General features: G+C 38.5%; 2 protein-coding genes across 3 annotated transcripts; one reads left to right on the top strand and one right to left on the bottom strand.

The window, feature by feature from the left end:
* The first annotated feature begins 9,872 nt into the window (after positions 1–9,872).
* LOC137956243 (zinc finger protein STOP1 homolog) lies at positions 9,873–12,438 on the top strand. Of its 2 annotated transcripts, XM_068803639.1 has the most exons (3): positions 9,873–10,187; positions 10,904–11,291; positions 11,385–12,438. In XM_068803639.1, the coding sequence occupies exons 1-3, from the start codon at positions 10,014–10,016 to the stop codon at positions 12,338–12,340; spliced, it is 1,518 nt and encodes a 505-aa protein (XP_068659740.1). In that variant the 5' UTR covers positions 9,873–10,013; the 3' UTR covers positions 12,341–12,438. The 2 variants fall into 2 exon arrangements, with proteins under 2 accessions (XP_068659740.1, XP_068659739.1); XM_068803638.1 differs by having other exon boundaries at positions 10,904–12,438.
* A 266-nt stretch (positions 12,439–12,704) lies between these two features.
* LOC137957103 (FHA domain-containing protein PS1) lies at positions 12,705–16,435 on the bottom strand. The gene is made up of 6 exons (XM_068804814.1): positions 16,120–16,435; positions 15,826–16,022; positions 14,079–15,719; positions 13,826–13,982; positions 13,363–13,748; positions 12,705–13,282 (listed from the first exon to the last, which is right to left on the bottom strand). The coding sequence occupies exons 1-6, from the start codon at positions 16,397–16,399 to the stop codon at positions 13,028–13,030; spliced, it is 2,916 nt and encodes a 971-aa protein (XP_068660915.1). The 5' UTR covers positions 16,400–16,435; the 3' UTR covers positions 12,705–13,027.
* Positions 16,436–16,466: the final 31 nt, after the last annotated feature.

Genomic DNA, 16,466 nt, shown 5'->3' on the forward strand with positions numbered 1-16,466 from the left:
AACAGAACAACAATAAGAAACCTTTTATCACTATTCAGAATAAAATAAAATAAAATAAAATGGATCTCATGCTATTTTCCCTGTTTAATAAATATATTGAGAAGACAGATAAAATGGCTTACCCCGTAATTTCTTCTACAGGTGCCATGGTTTCAAAGTTTTTCGTGTACATAAAGAGGATCCTACTCCTAATTTTGATAGTAATTCTGGTCTGACAAGTGATTCTGCTCCTGTGAGTATTTTTGTCATGTATGATCTTTTATAGTACTGTCAACTGAAAGTCCATAACTTCCAAAAGAACTAAAGATTATTCTCTTGTAACCTCTTTTCCTTTTAAAAATTTCTATGTTTGCAATCTGGGAAACCCAAGGATTCATTAATCACCCAAGGAAGAGCTAAAAGCTTTTCAATTTACTACAGTTGACAAAAGTCATGACTCCCTTTTTCTTCCATATACACTAGACACTGGTGGGGACACCAGTATGCCACTGGTCACCCGAGTTTATACTCGAAGGCATAGGGCCTCACCAGAACCCACCACATTGTGGTTGGGTGATTCCGTATTTTTGTAATTTCCTTATTTTATTTTGTTTTTATCTTCCTGATTTTACGAGAGTTATCAGTTAGTGATTTTATCTCTTTTGAATTGTGAATTTTAATTTCTCTTTTATTAATTGATTGTAATCGGATGGAAGATTATTGATGATGATATAGAAAATTCTCCTTCTACTGTTCTTCCCTTCCCGATCTTTCTCTGCTTCCTCTCTATTCTTCTCTTCTTCTTCTTCTTCTTCTCAATTCCTCTTTTCCCTTCTCTGTTTCTATTATTTTCTATTCCAGACTCCACGATCGGAACAAGCAATTTAAACAGTGCATCTTGTTCCTCATCAAACACTATACCAGTTCGTGGAACTCCCAATTATGTTAAGATGTTACTTGGATGTATCTGTGACCTGAACAAAAAATCCTGGTTACCTTAATCTAACTATAGCAATGGTAATGTTGGATCCAGATTCATCCCAAAATGCTATCTGAAGTCAGGAAGCTTTTGCCCATTAATTATTACTGGGTTTTTTAAATAATTACTGGGTTTTTCTTTAAGTTAATTTATGTGGTATTATTCGCTCCCCCCTCATGTTAAGGCCTAAGTAAATGAACTATAGGCTTAGGTAGAGAACAACACAAATGGAGTAAAAACTAAATGGGGCACGAACTAGGCCCAACAACATCGGGCCCTGGTACCATGTAAAGTTGGATTCAGGTCCATCCTAAAATGATTAGCCAAAGTTAGAAAGGCCTTCCCCAACTAATACTTACGGGATTTTTCTTGACATTAATCTATGTGGGACTATTCCCTCTTACAAGCAATATGCTAAGCATTTCACTCTTGCCCCTTTTATCATTTTCTAAGAAAAATTATATCTGGCTGGTTCTAAACTTTTACGTAATGTATCTAGAAAAAGTTCAAGAGTTTTAATTAAATACTAGAGTCATTAAACCAGACATAGAGTGGTTTTTCTATGTGGTATTTGTTTAATAATATGAACCCTAATGTTTGCCTTAGTGTAAATTTGTCCCATCTTTTACGATTTTATGTTGGTATGTCAACTCTTTTCAGGGAAAACCTGCAATCTCCATGCTTTTATTTCCTTTTGCTTTTTCTCCTACCCCATTATGGTGATAACTCTTCCTCTTGGTGCAGCTGGAGGTTACCACTTGTTTACATATTAGCTACTTAGGAGTCATGATGTAAGAATAATGTTCTTTTTCATTAGTACATTAGTCCCAACTCTAATAGGGTGGCTACTATGTGATTGTGATACAGAAGTAAAAGTTAATGACATTGAGTTTGCCTCATGACTGAGAAAATATTTTAACTGTTGCGAACTTCTCTTGAAAGTTTTAAGTACATCCAGGACTCAAGTTCTTGCCCACTCAATGCTACTCAACTATTTTCTTAACTTCCATATGCATTTCTCCTGGGAACCCAGTCATTATGATATGAAAATTGGTGAAAAGGAACTAATCCATATATTCAATGTACTGCTGACCGAGTTTCACTTGTGAAGATGAGCACGCTTGTGCATGAAGCATTTGGCAACTTGATATCACCTTAGGATTTAGCTTTGAGTTTAAGGTCACCGTCCATGTAAATTCAATTGGATATTGGGTTCATGTGGCTGTGTGTTCCACCGAATTTTTTGGACTGTTGGCCATGCAATAGGTGGATAACTGTCTTTTAATGTTTTTTATCACCATGAATTCAAAAGAAAAAATCATTGCCAATGTATAATGAAGTCCCTATTGGCCAAAGAGGAAGAAGAAGGCAAGGAGGAAAATAGGAAGAAATTGGACTAATCTGCTTGATGGACTAAACAGTTTACTCTTGTAAACAATTATTAAAGTAGCATGGTGAAATGTGGGACAAAGTTACTTACTTCAGAAAAGTTTTAAATTGTGTGGAAGCATTATGGTTATTCTCATCGTGGTTGAGCTTGTGTCCCAGTAGTTGGAATCCTTGTTCTTAGGAGTTCATGGGTATGTAAAATCAATATTCGCTAGAAAGAGTTGAGAAAGAAAAGAAGAAAAGGCAGAATAGTGCCTCTATTGGATTAGGGTTGGTATTCAACCCTGAATCCTCTTTTATTAAGTTACTACTTCACAACTACAAAAATGAGCCCCACCTCCACCCCAACACCCTCACTGCTAGGGTACATATATCATTGATTCTGGATTTCGAAAAGAAGAAATTCTTTCCTTGGCTCTTGGTGAAAATATCTCCTAATAGAGCCGTGGCCTTTCAGGCAAGGAGTTGAAATTGTTCCTTTATTAATTGCATCCTGAATAAAATAATAGTCCACCTCAATGTGTTTAGTCTTTTTGGGTGTGTAGCGCTTCTTGACATATTTTGATGAGATAAAAGACTTCCATAAAAATCTGAGAATTTCTTGGTTGCATACTCCTGGAGTGTGAATAGCGTAACCAATACTTTAGCTACGCACTTGACAGTTTTCAATGTTTTGATCTGTGGTGGTTTTTTGTATTAGCCTTCTATATGGGATGCACTGTCTCATTGTGTGTGTGTGTGTGTTTATGTAAATGTATATATACATACATATACAATGAGAACCAAAACTCAGATATCAGTGAATGAAGAATCCCATTGCTGCTGTAAAAATGGACTAGGGTTGTTAATTGATAATTAATCGTCCCTGTTAACTTAAAGATGGATTAGGATTGTTAATCCATATTCTAATCCTCTCTGTTAACTTAAAACTACCATGTATAAAAAATATCCCTCAGTAATGAAAGAAGAATAATCTTCACAAGTTATAGGTCAAATCTATGCTTTTCCATTACTCAACTGGTTCTAACTATACCAACTGAAGATACTATATGATGATCTAGATGTCCATCTTTTCATAGTTATCTTCAAAAAGAAAAAGAAAAAAGTTACGACTTGTCATAAACCTGATGTCTTGTTTAGATACCCTTCTTTTAAGATAAAACCTTGTTGAAAGTTCTGTTTCTTCACTGTTTACTCGGATAAGCTTTATTGATGTATATGTTATGTGAAGCATCTTGTTTTCAAGATGGAAAAAAGAGGATGGCAGGGTCGTTGTTTGCAACCATCTGGCTTTTGGTGGCATGTCTATAACTGTAAGTTTACTTCTTCCTGTTTTTGCATTGATGTTTTAACTCAATTCTCTCATTCAATCTCTTAACGTGAGTTCAAGTTCTGACATTTGGGTTGTCTATTAAACTCCAACTCAAACACATAAACGCTCACACAAGCATGTGTGCATGCACAGAGAGAGAGAGAGAGAGAGAGAGAGAGACACAAACAAAAAAAGAAAAGAAAAACAAATTTCTGAATGATGCATACCACAATGGCCTTAAAGCTAACTTACTATGAGGCATTACTTTGAATTCGTGATCAAATATTTTAGTCTCGATCTTAAGTCATGTTCTGGATCCACCATCATTACTCATGCAATAGGTTACCACCTTCATGAAAGCGGTTTTTTGTTGTTCTTAAAGCAAAAAAAAGATAATGCTACATTGATGAATAGAATGATTCTCCACCAATTCTTTGGCAATTCGTATGCATAAGTTTAATTAGTGAATGAGGATTCTTAAAATTTCCTTTTAAGTTGTAATTTTTTCTTTAATGTCTCATACAAGTATAGTTGGTCTTATGCAATGTCCACAGTCTGATCGATTATATAATGCTGGGTGGACAGAAGATTTACAGAAAGTTGTCAATCTGCTCTATGAAGAGCAACTAGACTCTCCTCCTTTTGCTGTTGGGGCAAGCATCAGTTCCAATATTCTTGTGTCAGTACTTACTTGCGACCTTCATTTTTCCACAAATGATCCCGAAAGCTATCTTAGGTAGGCTTAACAGGAGTTGTATAGTAATAAACATGAGATTCTCAATAGGTGCCATGGAGTTTCTATGATACCTTTTATGTAATATTCTTCAAGTTTACTTGCTAGGTTTGGGTTTATCTGTTGGTCAAGTTTCTAGATCTTCCACAAAAGATATTTTCTAAAATGTTTGCTATGGGCCTTTTACTTTCTCTGTTCTGCCATTTAAGGTTAAGCTTCTTGGAGAGGAGGGAGAAAATACTCCTGTTGTAGGGGCTGCATCTATTCGCTTCCCATGGGATCTGATAAGTTTCTCAAAAAGAAAAAAAAGTTCCGAAGAAGACACAAGTGTGGTTTATTTTCAAAGAAGACATGAGTTCAAGTTTCTTAGTCAACTAAGTATTGAGGGATCCCTTCAAAAGTTATTATAATAGAGTGAAACAGAGTGATAGTACCCCTAATTACAATGTTTTGAAACTTTCGTTTAAGTAAATCCATATGCACAAAAGAAAAATGGAAAACATATCTATCTTGAACTAGTCTAAGAGGCAAGATAGTTGGATTGTCGAAGCATATTTATTTTTCAACATTGCGAGTCAAATTGAGTGCTTGAGTGACACTATATAGCTCTTGGATGATGAAGATGAAATAAGAAGCACGAGACTATAAATATTTTTCATAAAATATTGCAGAAGCAGCATGTATTGTTCATTATTTGGATGATTCATGTCAGTGCTTTTTTAACTGATTTGCAATTTCAATCTCTCAATTCTGATCCAAAAAAGAACTGTAGTCAATCAGCTATTTGAATCTTTGTTTTCCATTTCCAATATTCAGTATGTGAACCTGCAATACTGTTTTCTTTTAGAATTTAACTGGAATATTGAAGTCATAGTTAGTGTCAAAATGGATGTCTTTCCATATTTGTGATTTTTATCTTCATTTTTTATGTCCAGATATTGGAAATTTATATTACAGGACCCCAGATCCCCTCATTGTTTCCTAGATAGATATCCAAATTTCTGAGTAATCGTTTTCAAAAATAAATAAATTCTGAGTGATGTTTTTTGGTATTGGGTATTCTCATAGTAAAAAAACTTACCTTTTTGGAGATAAATAGGAGTATCAAGGTCATTTCACAACAGGATTTGCTGGCATAGAGGTTGATGGTGGGAGTAGTGGAGGAGTGGGGTGCCATTGATAGGTGTTTTTTGTCCTTAATTGGAGATGGATGCATAAGCCCACACCTCCTTTGATACACTTCTAATGACTTTTGCTGTCTTGGTTAGGGTTGGTGCTTGGTACATGTAGTTAAATATGACTCAAGAGAGAGACTCTTTTGCAAAGGAAGTACCTCAGATGATGAAAAAAGGTGCATTCTCAAATAAGGTAACATCTGCAGAGACATACTTTTCTGGGCATTGGATCATAACATCAATATCCTTTTTGTGTCCTATAATACTCAAGGAGACGATTTATTAATATGTAGGCCAAAATAATGAACGAAACAAATGGACCCAACAACTCGAGGAGGTAAATCAGATAACTTACTCCTAGGTTTCAACAAATGCATAGGAATGTAACCACCTAACTTAGAAGACAACATTTTATCAATCAAATAGTAGGATGTGAGAATTGCATCTCCCTAGAACGACTTTGGAGTATTCATTTGGAATAAAATTATTTGAGCAATTTCAAACAGATGTCGATTCTTACATTTTGTTACCCTATTTTGCTGGGGAGTATACACACAAGATGTTTGATGAATAATGCCATGCCTAGTGCAAAAAATGGAGAACTTACTATTAGCAAATCCAAGACCATTGTTTGAACCAAAAACATGAAAGGAAGCACCAAATTGTTTTTTTATTTCAGCATAAAATTCGAGAAATACATCAAATACTTTTGCTTTTTCCAAAAAGAGATACACTAAAGTCACACAACTATAATCATCTATAAATGTCAAGAAATACTGGAAACCAAAAGAACTAGGACCAACATGGGCCTCATACATTAGAGTGGACCAAAGAAAAAGGACATTGACTCTGTCACTGCTTAGAGGAAACGAACTGCGGTAGTATTTCCCTATCTAACACGACTGCAGAACAAATGAAGTCTCTAAAGGTAGAGTAGGAACAAATTGATGTAGCTTGACTATTGATAGATGTCCCAAGCATAAATGCCATAAGGAGAGGATGCAACCTTTAATATAACAAACTTCTTTTCAGGAACAATGTCACAATAGTGAAACCCGTCTCATGCTCCCAACCAATCTTCGTCCTTGTCTGCAAGCCTTGAAACACACAATGAGATGGAAAATTTATGATTGAACAATTGAGTGATTGAGTAAGTTTGTTGACAGGTAATAAGTGATAGGAAATTTTGGAACATATATCACAAAAGTTAATGAAGTGCCAGATGAAGGGTGAACATCCCCTTCACCACATATGGATGAAGTAGAACCATCACCCAAGAAGAAGGAGAAGAAACACGAAATAGAGACATACCTGAGCTTGCCATTGTAGTATTAGCTGTTGGAGGAGTCAAGGATGCTTGAGAAGCTGGAGTAGTGGTCAATACTAGTTGACCCAATTGTTGCAGTATCTTTTGTAATGTTTCTTGGGCGCCACCAGAAGACCTAGTCTCACTATTATCCACTTTTCCACTTTCTACAAAAATACTTGAATTAGCCCAAGCAGGCTTCCCAAATTTAATCCCAGCATTTATATGAGAAATGCTTATATCTGTTACAACTATCCGTACGACCTCTACCTCTTGCACCACTATAATTTCGTCGTCTCGTACCTTTGAGTCCTCCTTAGACAATTCAATCCAAGAAGTAGAAGAAGAGATATTAGGAGCAGTTTCAGAACCAACAGTAGCTTTATCATTTTCATTGCTCCTTCTGCTTGAAAAACTCTGTTATAAACTCTCTTGAAAATATGATCTCCATTATCAACCAAAAGTCGAGCCCCGATAGCATCATATTTAGGTCCCAACTCAAGTAGAAACCAAGTAATCTGAATCTGATTTTTCTCTTTGAAGCTCAGCAGTATCCATAGTAAATGGATGAAAGGTGCTAATTTCTTGCAAAATGTCTCTCATCTCTGTAAAGTATTGGGTGAGTGTTCTATCACCTCTTAACATACCAAAGAACTTCGCATATAGCTTGTAAATTCTTGACAAATTCATTTCTTATGAAAATAGTTTTTAGTGTGTCCCAGGTTTCTTTTGATGTGTTACAGCTCATAACCTAGTCATTTAGACTTTCCTCCATATTATTTCCGAGCCAAGTAATAACTTGACTGTCTTCAACTTCATAGTCATCATTAGGAGAGAAAAGAGGAACCTCACTCAGAAGTTTCTACTTCTTTTTTGCCTTAAGAAACAATTGAACAAACTTGGACTAATTAATGTAATTTTGTTCATTGAGCTTAGCAGATAAGGATTCTCATACGATTCAGATAACATCTACTAAGCTCAATGAACAAAATTACATTAATTAGTCCAAGTTTGTTCAAATGTTTCTTAAGGCATTTGAACAAACTTGGACTAATTAATGCAATTTTGTTCATTGAGCTTAGTAGATGTTATTTGAATCATATGAGATTCCTTGGAATCTGAATTTCTTGAGCTCTTGGAGTGTGTAACCATTTCACAAGTGTCAGCATTGATCAATTCCCTACAAAAAATCCACAAAAAATAATTGTATTAGCTTGCTCAATTAAGGTGGGGCCCACACAATACAAAAAACATTAGGGCATCCAAACTGCAATTGATGCAATTGCTCTGATACAATCCATAAATTTAAGGAAAACAATGTCAAAAGAAGATAATTAGGGCTGGTGTCATCCCTAGTGCTGATGACATAGGCAGCCATAAAGTCTGTATGGCCCTTCTAAAAAAATTAAAAGGTTAGCGGGAATCTATATTAAATGGACCAGACTGTTAGCTTCCTTGAGAGCATACTAATCCGTGCAGTTTTGATTTCAACCTCTTGCTGAGGCATGCCATCCAATCTCTATTTTTCGTCAGTGTTTCTCTTAATGTTGTTATTGACGTCTGTGGATTCCATTTCCTCTGAAGGCTCTCTCTGTGCATGTCGAGTGCAGTTTCTTTGTATCGGTACTGAAATGCTGACAGCTTTGGATCTTCAGTCAACCAAAAAGAGTTTCAAAGATGACAGGTAAGAACCGGCTCCTGAGACCAGATGTACCACACCCACAACCCCTAAAAAATTCACCATAGGTGAGCGGGAAAAGGGAACGTTCTTCTTTGTGAGGACAAGCAGCGTTCGTGGAAGGACACCAGCAACAAAGAAAAAAAACAACCATTATGCAGAGAGCTCCGGCAGCTTACTCAGAAGATTCCCATAATGCAAATAAAAAACAAAAACGATCAACTCAGAATCGTATCTTTCTGAATCGCAGCGCTTCTTTCTTAATGAAACCGCTATCAGATTGGTTTGATCGGGCCCTGGTTGTTCTTTCTGGCGTCACCACTGCCGTCAGACGTCAAGTCGACAAATGTTTCTTAATCCTAATCTCTATGGTGGATCCCACACTCCATCACCTTCCCGATTCCAATTCAAGAACGTGCTACAAACCATGCGGGTGCGCGAACTGTGACGAAATAGCCATTTAGACAAAAAGCAAGGGAGAATCTTCTGTGATGATGGTAGTCACTTTTAATGGCGTCCGAGGAACTGCGGAAGGAAGAGCAAGAGCTCTGAGGCGAATGTGATTGGTAGAGATTGATAAACCAAATAATCTTTTAGAAAGGAGTCACAGCAGTGATGACTTCTTATTTGGTGCCTCTGTTCATTCTCGTTCCAGAAGCGATGTATCTTATTATTGATGCTGGAGATGGTTGTTGAATGAGACTGCATCAAGACGAGTCAGTTCTTATTAAAAGAACGAATCAGTCAACTACTGCTTATTGAGTGAAATTATTGAGATGGTTTTGTCTCAATATTGAAATCAATCCTATGCAATTAGACTTTAGGCTCAATATTGAGATGTATCTGATAAATCACTTTCTTCAGGTGATAGAAATTCCCTCGATGTGCACTAATGGATTTTCTGAACATTCTTTTGAGAATTTATCCCTCATCCCAACCTTTGATCTGAGTATTGCTCTAAATATTGTTTCTAAAAATCATTCTAAAAATTTTAAAAAATATGTTCTGGTGATAAATTCCGGCAAAATACACCAACCCGTTAACTGCAATGCATATATTTACATACAAAATCAAAATTAACAGGATCCATCTGATATAAATAGTTCTGGCCTATATAATATGAATTATCCATCTGGTTTCGAGAGACTTTGCTATTTTCCTGCCATGAACAGCATAACCCGCTAAAAGCCCAAGGCCACCGTTAGAGACTTTACAGTACTGTTCATTTCCTATGTGGCATTGGGGCTGATGCAGGTTGCAGATCGTTGCGATCGGCCATGGACGAGATAGACAAGCGGGACCGACAGGCCACTTGGTCCCACAGCTTCCTTCTTCGGGCCTTGCCACGTCTACGTTCAACGGCGGTGATGCGTGAATCACGGAAGGAAGATGAGGCAGAGGTTGCGTAGACTTCCTTCGCAGCAACTCGCTTTCTACCTCGGAAGTAAATAAAAACTAGTCAATGGTTGGAGTGGGGAGTGGAGTCACAGCTATGACCAGTTCGCCGTCTCCATTTAAGGGTCTGAATCTCTCCGCATCTCATTTCGAGGGATGTATGTTTTTAATCTCGTCTTTTATCATTTCCTTCTTCTCCCGCACGATCCTAATCAGTCACTGGAAATCGCATATCGAATCCGTAAGTCTCTTTCTCGGTTTTCTACTCTTTTAGCAGCACTCTAGTTGAAGAACTTTAAACTTTAGATCTCCGGAAGAATACCCATCTGGGTTGTATTGGAGTTTTTCATTCCATTAGTTGTTGTTTTATGGTCGAAGGTTTCTGTTGTTTGCACCTTTTTGTTCTTTGTGGGGAGCTGTTGGAAATTGAAAATAAGGTAAAAGGGGTACCAGGTGATCTGGGGAGTGGAATCTATGGCTTTTAAGTGGGATAAGAGGAGTTGAGGATTACTTGGGTCGTCAATTTGGGATTCTCAAGTTGAGATTGTGAATTGAAGATATATTTCCGGCAACGAAGTTGTCATTTTTTAGTTGATTTTCGATGGTAGAATCTTTTAGTTTATGGCAATTTGAGAGGCTACTGCAATAAATGGAAGATTTCGGGAAGTGATCCAACAGGTTTCAGAGGTGGCTTACTTTAGGAAATAAAGTAGGTTTTTCAACATGTTGCTCTGAATAAGCTTTCAAGCTTTTATGGATTGGTTTTGGAATTTTCTGATAAAACCGAAGCTTTATTGAATTTCTATTTTTCTTTTCCCCATAATAATTCTCTATTCCTCTCTTGAGATGGACCTCAAGCAGAAGCAATCTTCTGAAACTTTGACTAATTCTTCTAATCTGAATGAGCAATCGGAGAATTTCTTCCCTTCTCAGTCCTTTGCCGATATTGATTCACAGTATCAGAAGTGGGACATGACCACTGGTCCGAGCTATGATACCCAAATGGAACTACCTTTTACTGAATTCCAGCCCCTTCCCAACCCACCTCCATCTCAGTCATTTAGTTCTGAGCATGAGATTAAAAGAGCTGCTCAATTGAATACATCGCCAATAAACAGCTCTCTTCAAGATTGGGACCCACGATTGATGCTGACCAACCTTTCGTTCCTTGAACAAAAGATCCAGCAGCTTCAAAGCATCATTCATTCAATAATTAATCAGGAAAGTCCGATAAGTGATTTGGCTGCACATCAGCAACTTGCAACGGCTGATCTCACCACTATCATTATTCAGTTGATCTCTACAGCTGGAACTCTTCTTCCGTCGGTAAAGAACACACTATCAGGTACTTCTTCTACTAGTGGGTTGAACAACATACTTGAATCTTCTACTTATGTACCCATGAATGTTAGTTTACATTCAAATGAGATTTTGGCAGTGGGGCAGCACCATGGTATGGATCATGATTATCAAATCAAGGGCTGTAGTGCAGAACAGAATCAAGGTAATGAGGCAGAACACCTTGGCTCCATGGAGGACCATGACGGGAAAGAATACGAGGATGTTATGGATGGAGAAAACCTCCCACCTGGTTCATATGAAGTCTTGCAATTGGAAAAAGAAGAAATCCTTGCACCACATACCCATTTTTGTTCAATCTGTGGAAAGGGATTTAAGAGGGATGCAAATCTAAGGATGCACATGCGAGGACATGGTGACGAGTATAAAACACCAGCTGCACTTTCTAAGCCTGCCAAAGATTCAAATGCAGAACCTCTACTTATAAAACGATATTCATGTCCATATGTGGGTTGCAAGAGGAACAAGGATCACAAGAAGTTCCAACCTTTGAAAACTATTTTATGCATAAAAAACCACTACAAGAGGAGCCACTGTGATAAGAGTTACACATGCAGTAGGTGTAATACCAAGAAATTTTCTGTCCTTGCTGATCTGAAGACTCATGAGAAGCATTGTGGTCGTGACAAGTGGCTTTGTTCTTGTGGGACAAGCTTTTCAAGAAAGGATAAGTTATTTGGGCATGTGGCTCTTTTCCAAGGCCACTCACCAGTCCTTCCTGTGGATGAGCCAAAATTGGTATGGGCATCAGAGCAGGCGCAAGGCAATGAAGGGATTGGTTGTATTGGAAGCAAGGGATTTGATTTGGGATCAAGTAGCTCCAGTGGTGGGCCTAATGTGTTGGAAGTCAAGAATGTTGATGGTCAGCCATATTTCTCTGCAATTAAATTTGATACTTCTGATTTTAGTGGGATTCCTGAATTCTCTGAACCAGGCTTTGGAGTTCCCGAAAATTCATTTTCTTTTATCCAATCTGGGTCTTGTACTTTTGCTCAAAAAGATGTCATGAACCCAAATTCTAATATTTTGGGATAGTGACCATGTTAAGGATTAATTTGATATTTATGTTAGTTTTTTAAATTAGTTATGCTAAGATCAACAAGAGATTGGAGATTCTTGTCAAAAAAGGAATGTTATGTGCATATTTTACTTCTCTTGGCCTCCACTGACATCTTTGACATTTTCTTTTTTATTTTTCTTCTGATAAAGACGCTCTTAGAGCTTCATAGGTTCACTCGCTGACAAAAACAATATATGGGTAATGGATCCTCTTTCATTGTATGCATCTCCTCATGGAGGGTGGATGTACTTCTTATTGACTGTTTTAATTTACAGAGATTACTCAAGAGCATTTACTTATTGGATAAATGTCAGATTTCGTCACTAAAATCTCCTCAAACTTCAAAACAGCATATGATTCTTGCAATACATGTGGTGCTTTGGTGGAACCAAGGGCAGTCGGGCAGGTCAGTGAATGGCTTTAATTAGGTCCCAATGGTAAAATTGCTGGAGAAAGTCACTAATGCAAAAATGAAAATCTATGGTTTGGGACGCTATTGAGTAGTGCAAGTTCAACATCATCCTTCTTTGAAAAGGTCTCAAAACATTCGTGAATTTCATTTACAAATGCTGTCATTTTACAAGTTGAACCTGTTCCAGACAAGACCAAGTAGGTCTGCCTCTCTGCAAGATATTTGTCTTCCACAAGAACATGTATTTGGCTCACATAACTGAATGCATCTGGCCGTAGTGAGAATTATGCATCAGTATAAGCTTCAAACCTTTTGCACCCTCTCCTGCCCTTGTTGTCTTCCTTACAGAGGGCCAGTAATGACCGAAGCTTTCTTTTAGACATGCTGCTTCATCCAAGCAAGACCAGGTGGGCCCCCTAGGAATGCTTTCTACCCACAAAAATCTTTCTGAGTATGGGTTTACAAGGCTCTCCCGGAATTCCGTTGCTGTCTCACAAAGCAATCCCTGAGGCAGAAGTCAAAAGAGAACCTAAATATGATCTTTTCCAGAAATAACAAAAAAAAATTATGAAATTTATAGTGTACCTCTGCCATGGCCTTGATCTTTAGGGAAATGTCATTGGTGAGAAGAACAAGCTGTCCATCAGTATGAATCTTCTTGAAGAGGAGAGCACATTCAAGAACATAGTCTTCAGCAGTAGGAGAAACAATTTCCTGTAATCTTCCACATTTAGACAAGTGCACACCACCCGCTGTCCCAACACCAACCTCACTACCTCCATCACTGAACCATGAATGAGGAGATGATGGAGGAGTGGGAGCTACAGGCAGGCTTTCTCCAGAGCTCTGAACATGAATCCACCAATTTGTGTTCACCATACAGTCTTCAATCCATTGCAATGTTGAAGAAACCTCCTCAGACTTTTTGAACCAGCTTCCTCGTCTCTTAAGATAATCAAGTTCTCTTATGACTGCAAGAGGTGAAGAAAAAGCATTTTAGTGACAGAGCTAACATAATGAACTTACGAAAGTTAGAGACAGATTTTACCCATTCTTGGAATAATGAGGTGAGTTCCTTTAAGGCCTTCTAGCAGCTTCAGTGACGTCCACGAATCCTCATCAAGGAAGCAACTTGTGTCAACCACCATATGCCATTTCCTCTTTTTCTCTCCAACCATCTGAACCATTTGGGCTGCCGGCGTGTTCTGCAATAGGTTCAAAAAGCATCAAGACAGCTATTCTGGAAACTTATGAGGCACAATTACCATAAAATGAAGGTTTCACAGTTTTCAGCAACTTACCTCAGAAGTCTTGTTACTACTGGTTGTGTTCTGGGTAGAATTGCTTGAATAGTCAGTCTTTGAAGTGGCATTTGGAACTGAAGCACATCCATCCAAGGGGTTAACAGGTAGAGCCTGAAAGGGGATTCTCTCTGTTCCTCTTTTCTTTGCCTCTGCATTGAATCTTGTTTGGCTACCATGTATAGGTTTTTCTTTTTTTTTTCCCCCCAAAACTTTTGGTGTCAAGTTCTCTTTATCAGAAGAAAACATGTCTTCTTCGAAGTCAAAAAATTTAGAAGGTGAAGTATTTAACTCCACTTGCTTAAGTTCTCGCCCATTTCTCTTTTTTGAATCCCAAGCAGACACAGAGACATTTCGGATCTTGTTCTCCTTATCTGAGGTAAATGAATCTTCAGCCCCATCTGAATCAGGGAAAAGGACCTTACAGAAGGATTTAAGTCTGACTTCAACTGCAGCATCTGTATTTTCTTTGCTAATGTGTGCTTCTGGCCCAGCACCACAAGTCATGCCTGTCTTTCGGGTGCTTCTTGCTGTTTGAACCTTTATAAAGCTTGCAGATTTGCATCTTCTTGACCAAAGGGTAGAAGATCCTTTGTTTTGCAGGTTGGATGAGGGACTCCTGTTCTCTCTTTCAGCTAGGGCATTCGGCCACGGATCTTTCAGGCTCTGATTCTTGCAATTCAAATGTACCTCCGATTCTGATAGAAACTTTTCTGGCATGGATGAAATCGCAGATTCTGCCACTGAGACATCCTTCTGTTTCAACTGTCTGTTAACCTCTCCTGATAGTGCATTTCTGTCCATTAGAACTGCGGGAGTCTTGTTTTTCCCATCAAACGGTGAGACACTCTGTGATAGAAATTGGACGGGCAGAGAGGAACTAACTGATTCTTTCTGTGAAGGATCTCCAAGTTCTAAAAAGCTTCTGTGGGGGCTATGGTTATCCTTTTCAAATTGTACTTCTCTCACCAGAAGAATTTGAGTGATGTGATCTTCTTCCTCCACTTCCGAGGGGTTGACTGGTAGCCATGAACCCATGGACTCTGGCACTGATACATCTTTCAGTCCTGTGTCCCATCTTGGTGGGCTTTGATAGTCTCCATAAGTCAGTATTTGCTTGGAAGCTTCTTCCGGCTGAATGGGCATTTCAACAGCATAGTTTGCTTTCTCTAGTGAGATATCTCTCTGTCTTGATGGTCTTCTCTGAGGAATTTCATATTCTCCATCAACCAGCATTTGGCCGGAAGCTTCGTCCAGCTGCTTGGGCATTTTAACAGCAGAGTATGCTTCATCAAGAAATGGTATTTGTTCTAGTCCTCTTCCCTGTGTTGGGCTTTGATCCCCTCCATCAACTAGGACTGGGCTGGAAAATTCCGCTAGTTGTTTGGGCATTTCAACAGGGGAGTGCACTTCATCAGCGACTGATATTTCTTTCAGTCTTGATGAACCACTTCTGGGGCTTTCATTATCTCCATCAACCAGTGTTTTGCTGGAAGCTTCTTCCAACTCCTTCGGCATTTCAACAGCACAATATTCAGCATCAGGAATTACATGGTGCGAGGACTCCGGCAGCGGAGGTGCTGACGGGATCGTAGCTGCCCAAAACTCATCCTTCTTGTTCAATAGCTTAGGATTATGATCCTGCACCATGAAATTGAAAATCACAAGGATGAAATAAAAGAAGACGAATCCATGTCAAAGACCCTGCAAATCGGAAGAAAAGACATCTGATAAAAGTAAAACTCACGCGAAGCATATTTTCATTCTCTTCTGATTCTTCTCTTAACGACATAAATGGCTTTTCAAATTCGTAAGCCTGATCCGAAGAAACCCATCGCAGCTTGTAGATCCTTGTAGAGGCACCAAGCCTCAACTCATCCCCCTCCAGTAGTTCTTTTAGAACTTTTGGTTCAAGTTTTTGGTCAGACACCCAAGTCCCGTGAACTAGAAACAAGAAACAGATCGACGGTAAGAAAAAAGCAATAGAAAAGCTTAGAAACCCATAGGTCCGGCTAGAGAGACAGAGTAACTGGAAAAGTACCTGAGGAAAGATCAGAGACGAAAAGCTTCTGCAGCGATGGATGCAAACGAACTTCAAGATGAAATCGGCTGACGCTCGGATGATCCAACACGATTTGGCAATCAGGGTGCCGACCCATGAGCAGTTTTGTCGCTTCGCCGGTGATATCTTGAGAAGTTTCCAAATCGGGGTTAGGTGGGACGTTGAGAAAGATGTTCTTGATGATCAAACCCTTTTTCACGACTGTGAACAGAGGAATTCTAATCTCTTCATCATAAGGCTTTCGCTTGCGTTCTGCCATTTTCTCTTTCCTCTACTTGAAAGGAGAGACGGAGGAGAGAAGATGGACTGCCCGAGAACTCTAAAAT

The sequence above is a fragment of the Aristolochia californica genome, unplaced genomic scaffold (assembly GCF_029961685.1).
Source record: "Aristolochia californica isolate CCGP_79_NKW_82.1479 unplaced genomic scaffold, dmAriCali1.0.hap1 SCAF_2, whole genome shotgun sequence".
NCBI classification, from domain to species: Eukaryota; Viridiplantae; Streptophyta; class Magnoliopsida; order Piperales; family Aristolochiaceae; genus Aristolochia; species Aristolochia californica.

What these genes read in the sequence shown, in the direction of transcription:
- LOC137956243 (XM_068803638.1), top strand. Translation starts at nt 10,014, where the DNA reads ATGGTTGGAGTGGGGAGTGGAGTCACAGCTATGACCAGTTCGCCGTCT. An exon ending in GGAAATCGCATATCGAATCC is followed by an intron (nt 10,188 to 10,903) that starts GTAAGTCTCTTT and finishes ATTGATTCACAG; the next exon opens with TATCAGAAGTGGGACATGAC.
- LOC137957103 (XM_068804814.1), bottom strand. Translation starts at nt 16,399, where the DNA reads ATGGCAGAACGCAAGCGAAAGCCTTATGATGAAGAGATTAGAATTCCT. An exon ending in CGTCTCTGATCTTTCCTCAG is followed by an intron (nt 16,023 to 16,119) that starts GTACTTTTCCAG and finishes TCTTGTTTCTAG; the next exon opens with TTCACGGGACTTGGGTGTCT. An exon ending in AGATCAAGGCCATGGCAGAG is followed by an intron (nt 13,283 to 13,362) that starts GTACACTATAAA and finishes CTTCTGCCTCAG; the next exon opens with GGATTGCTTTGTGAGACAGC.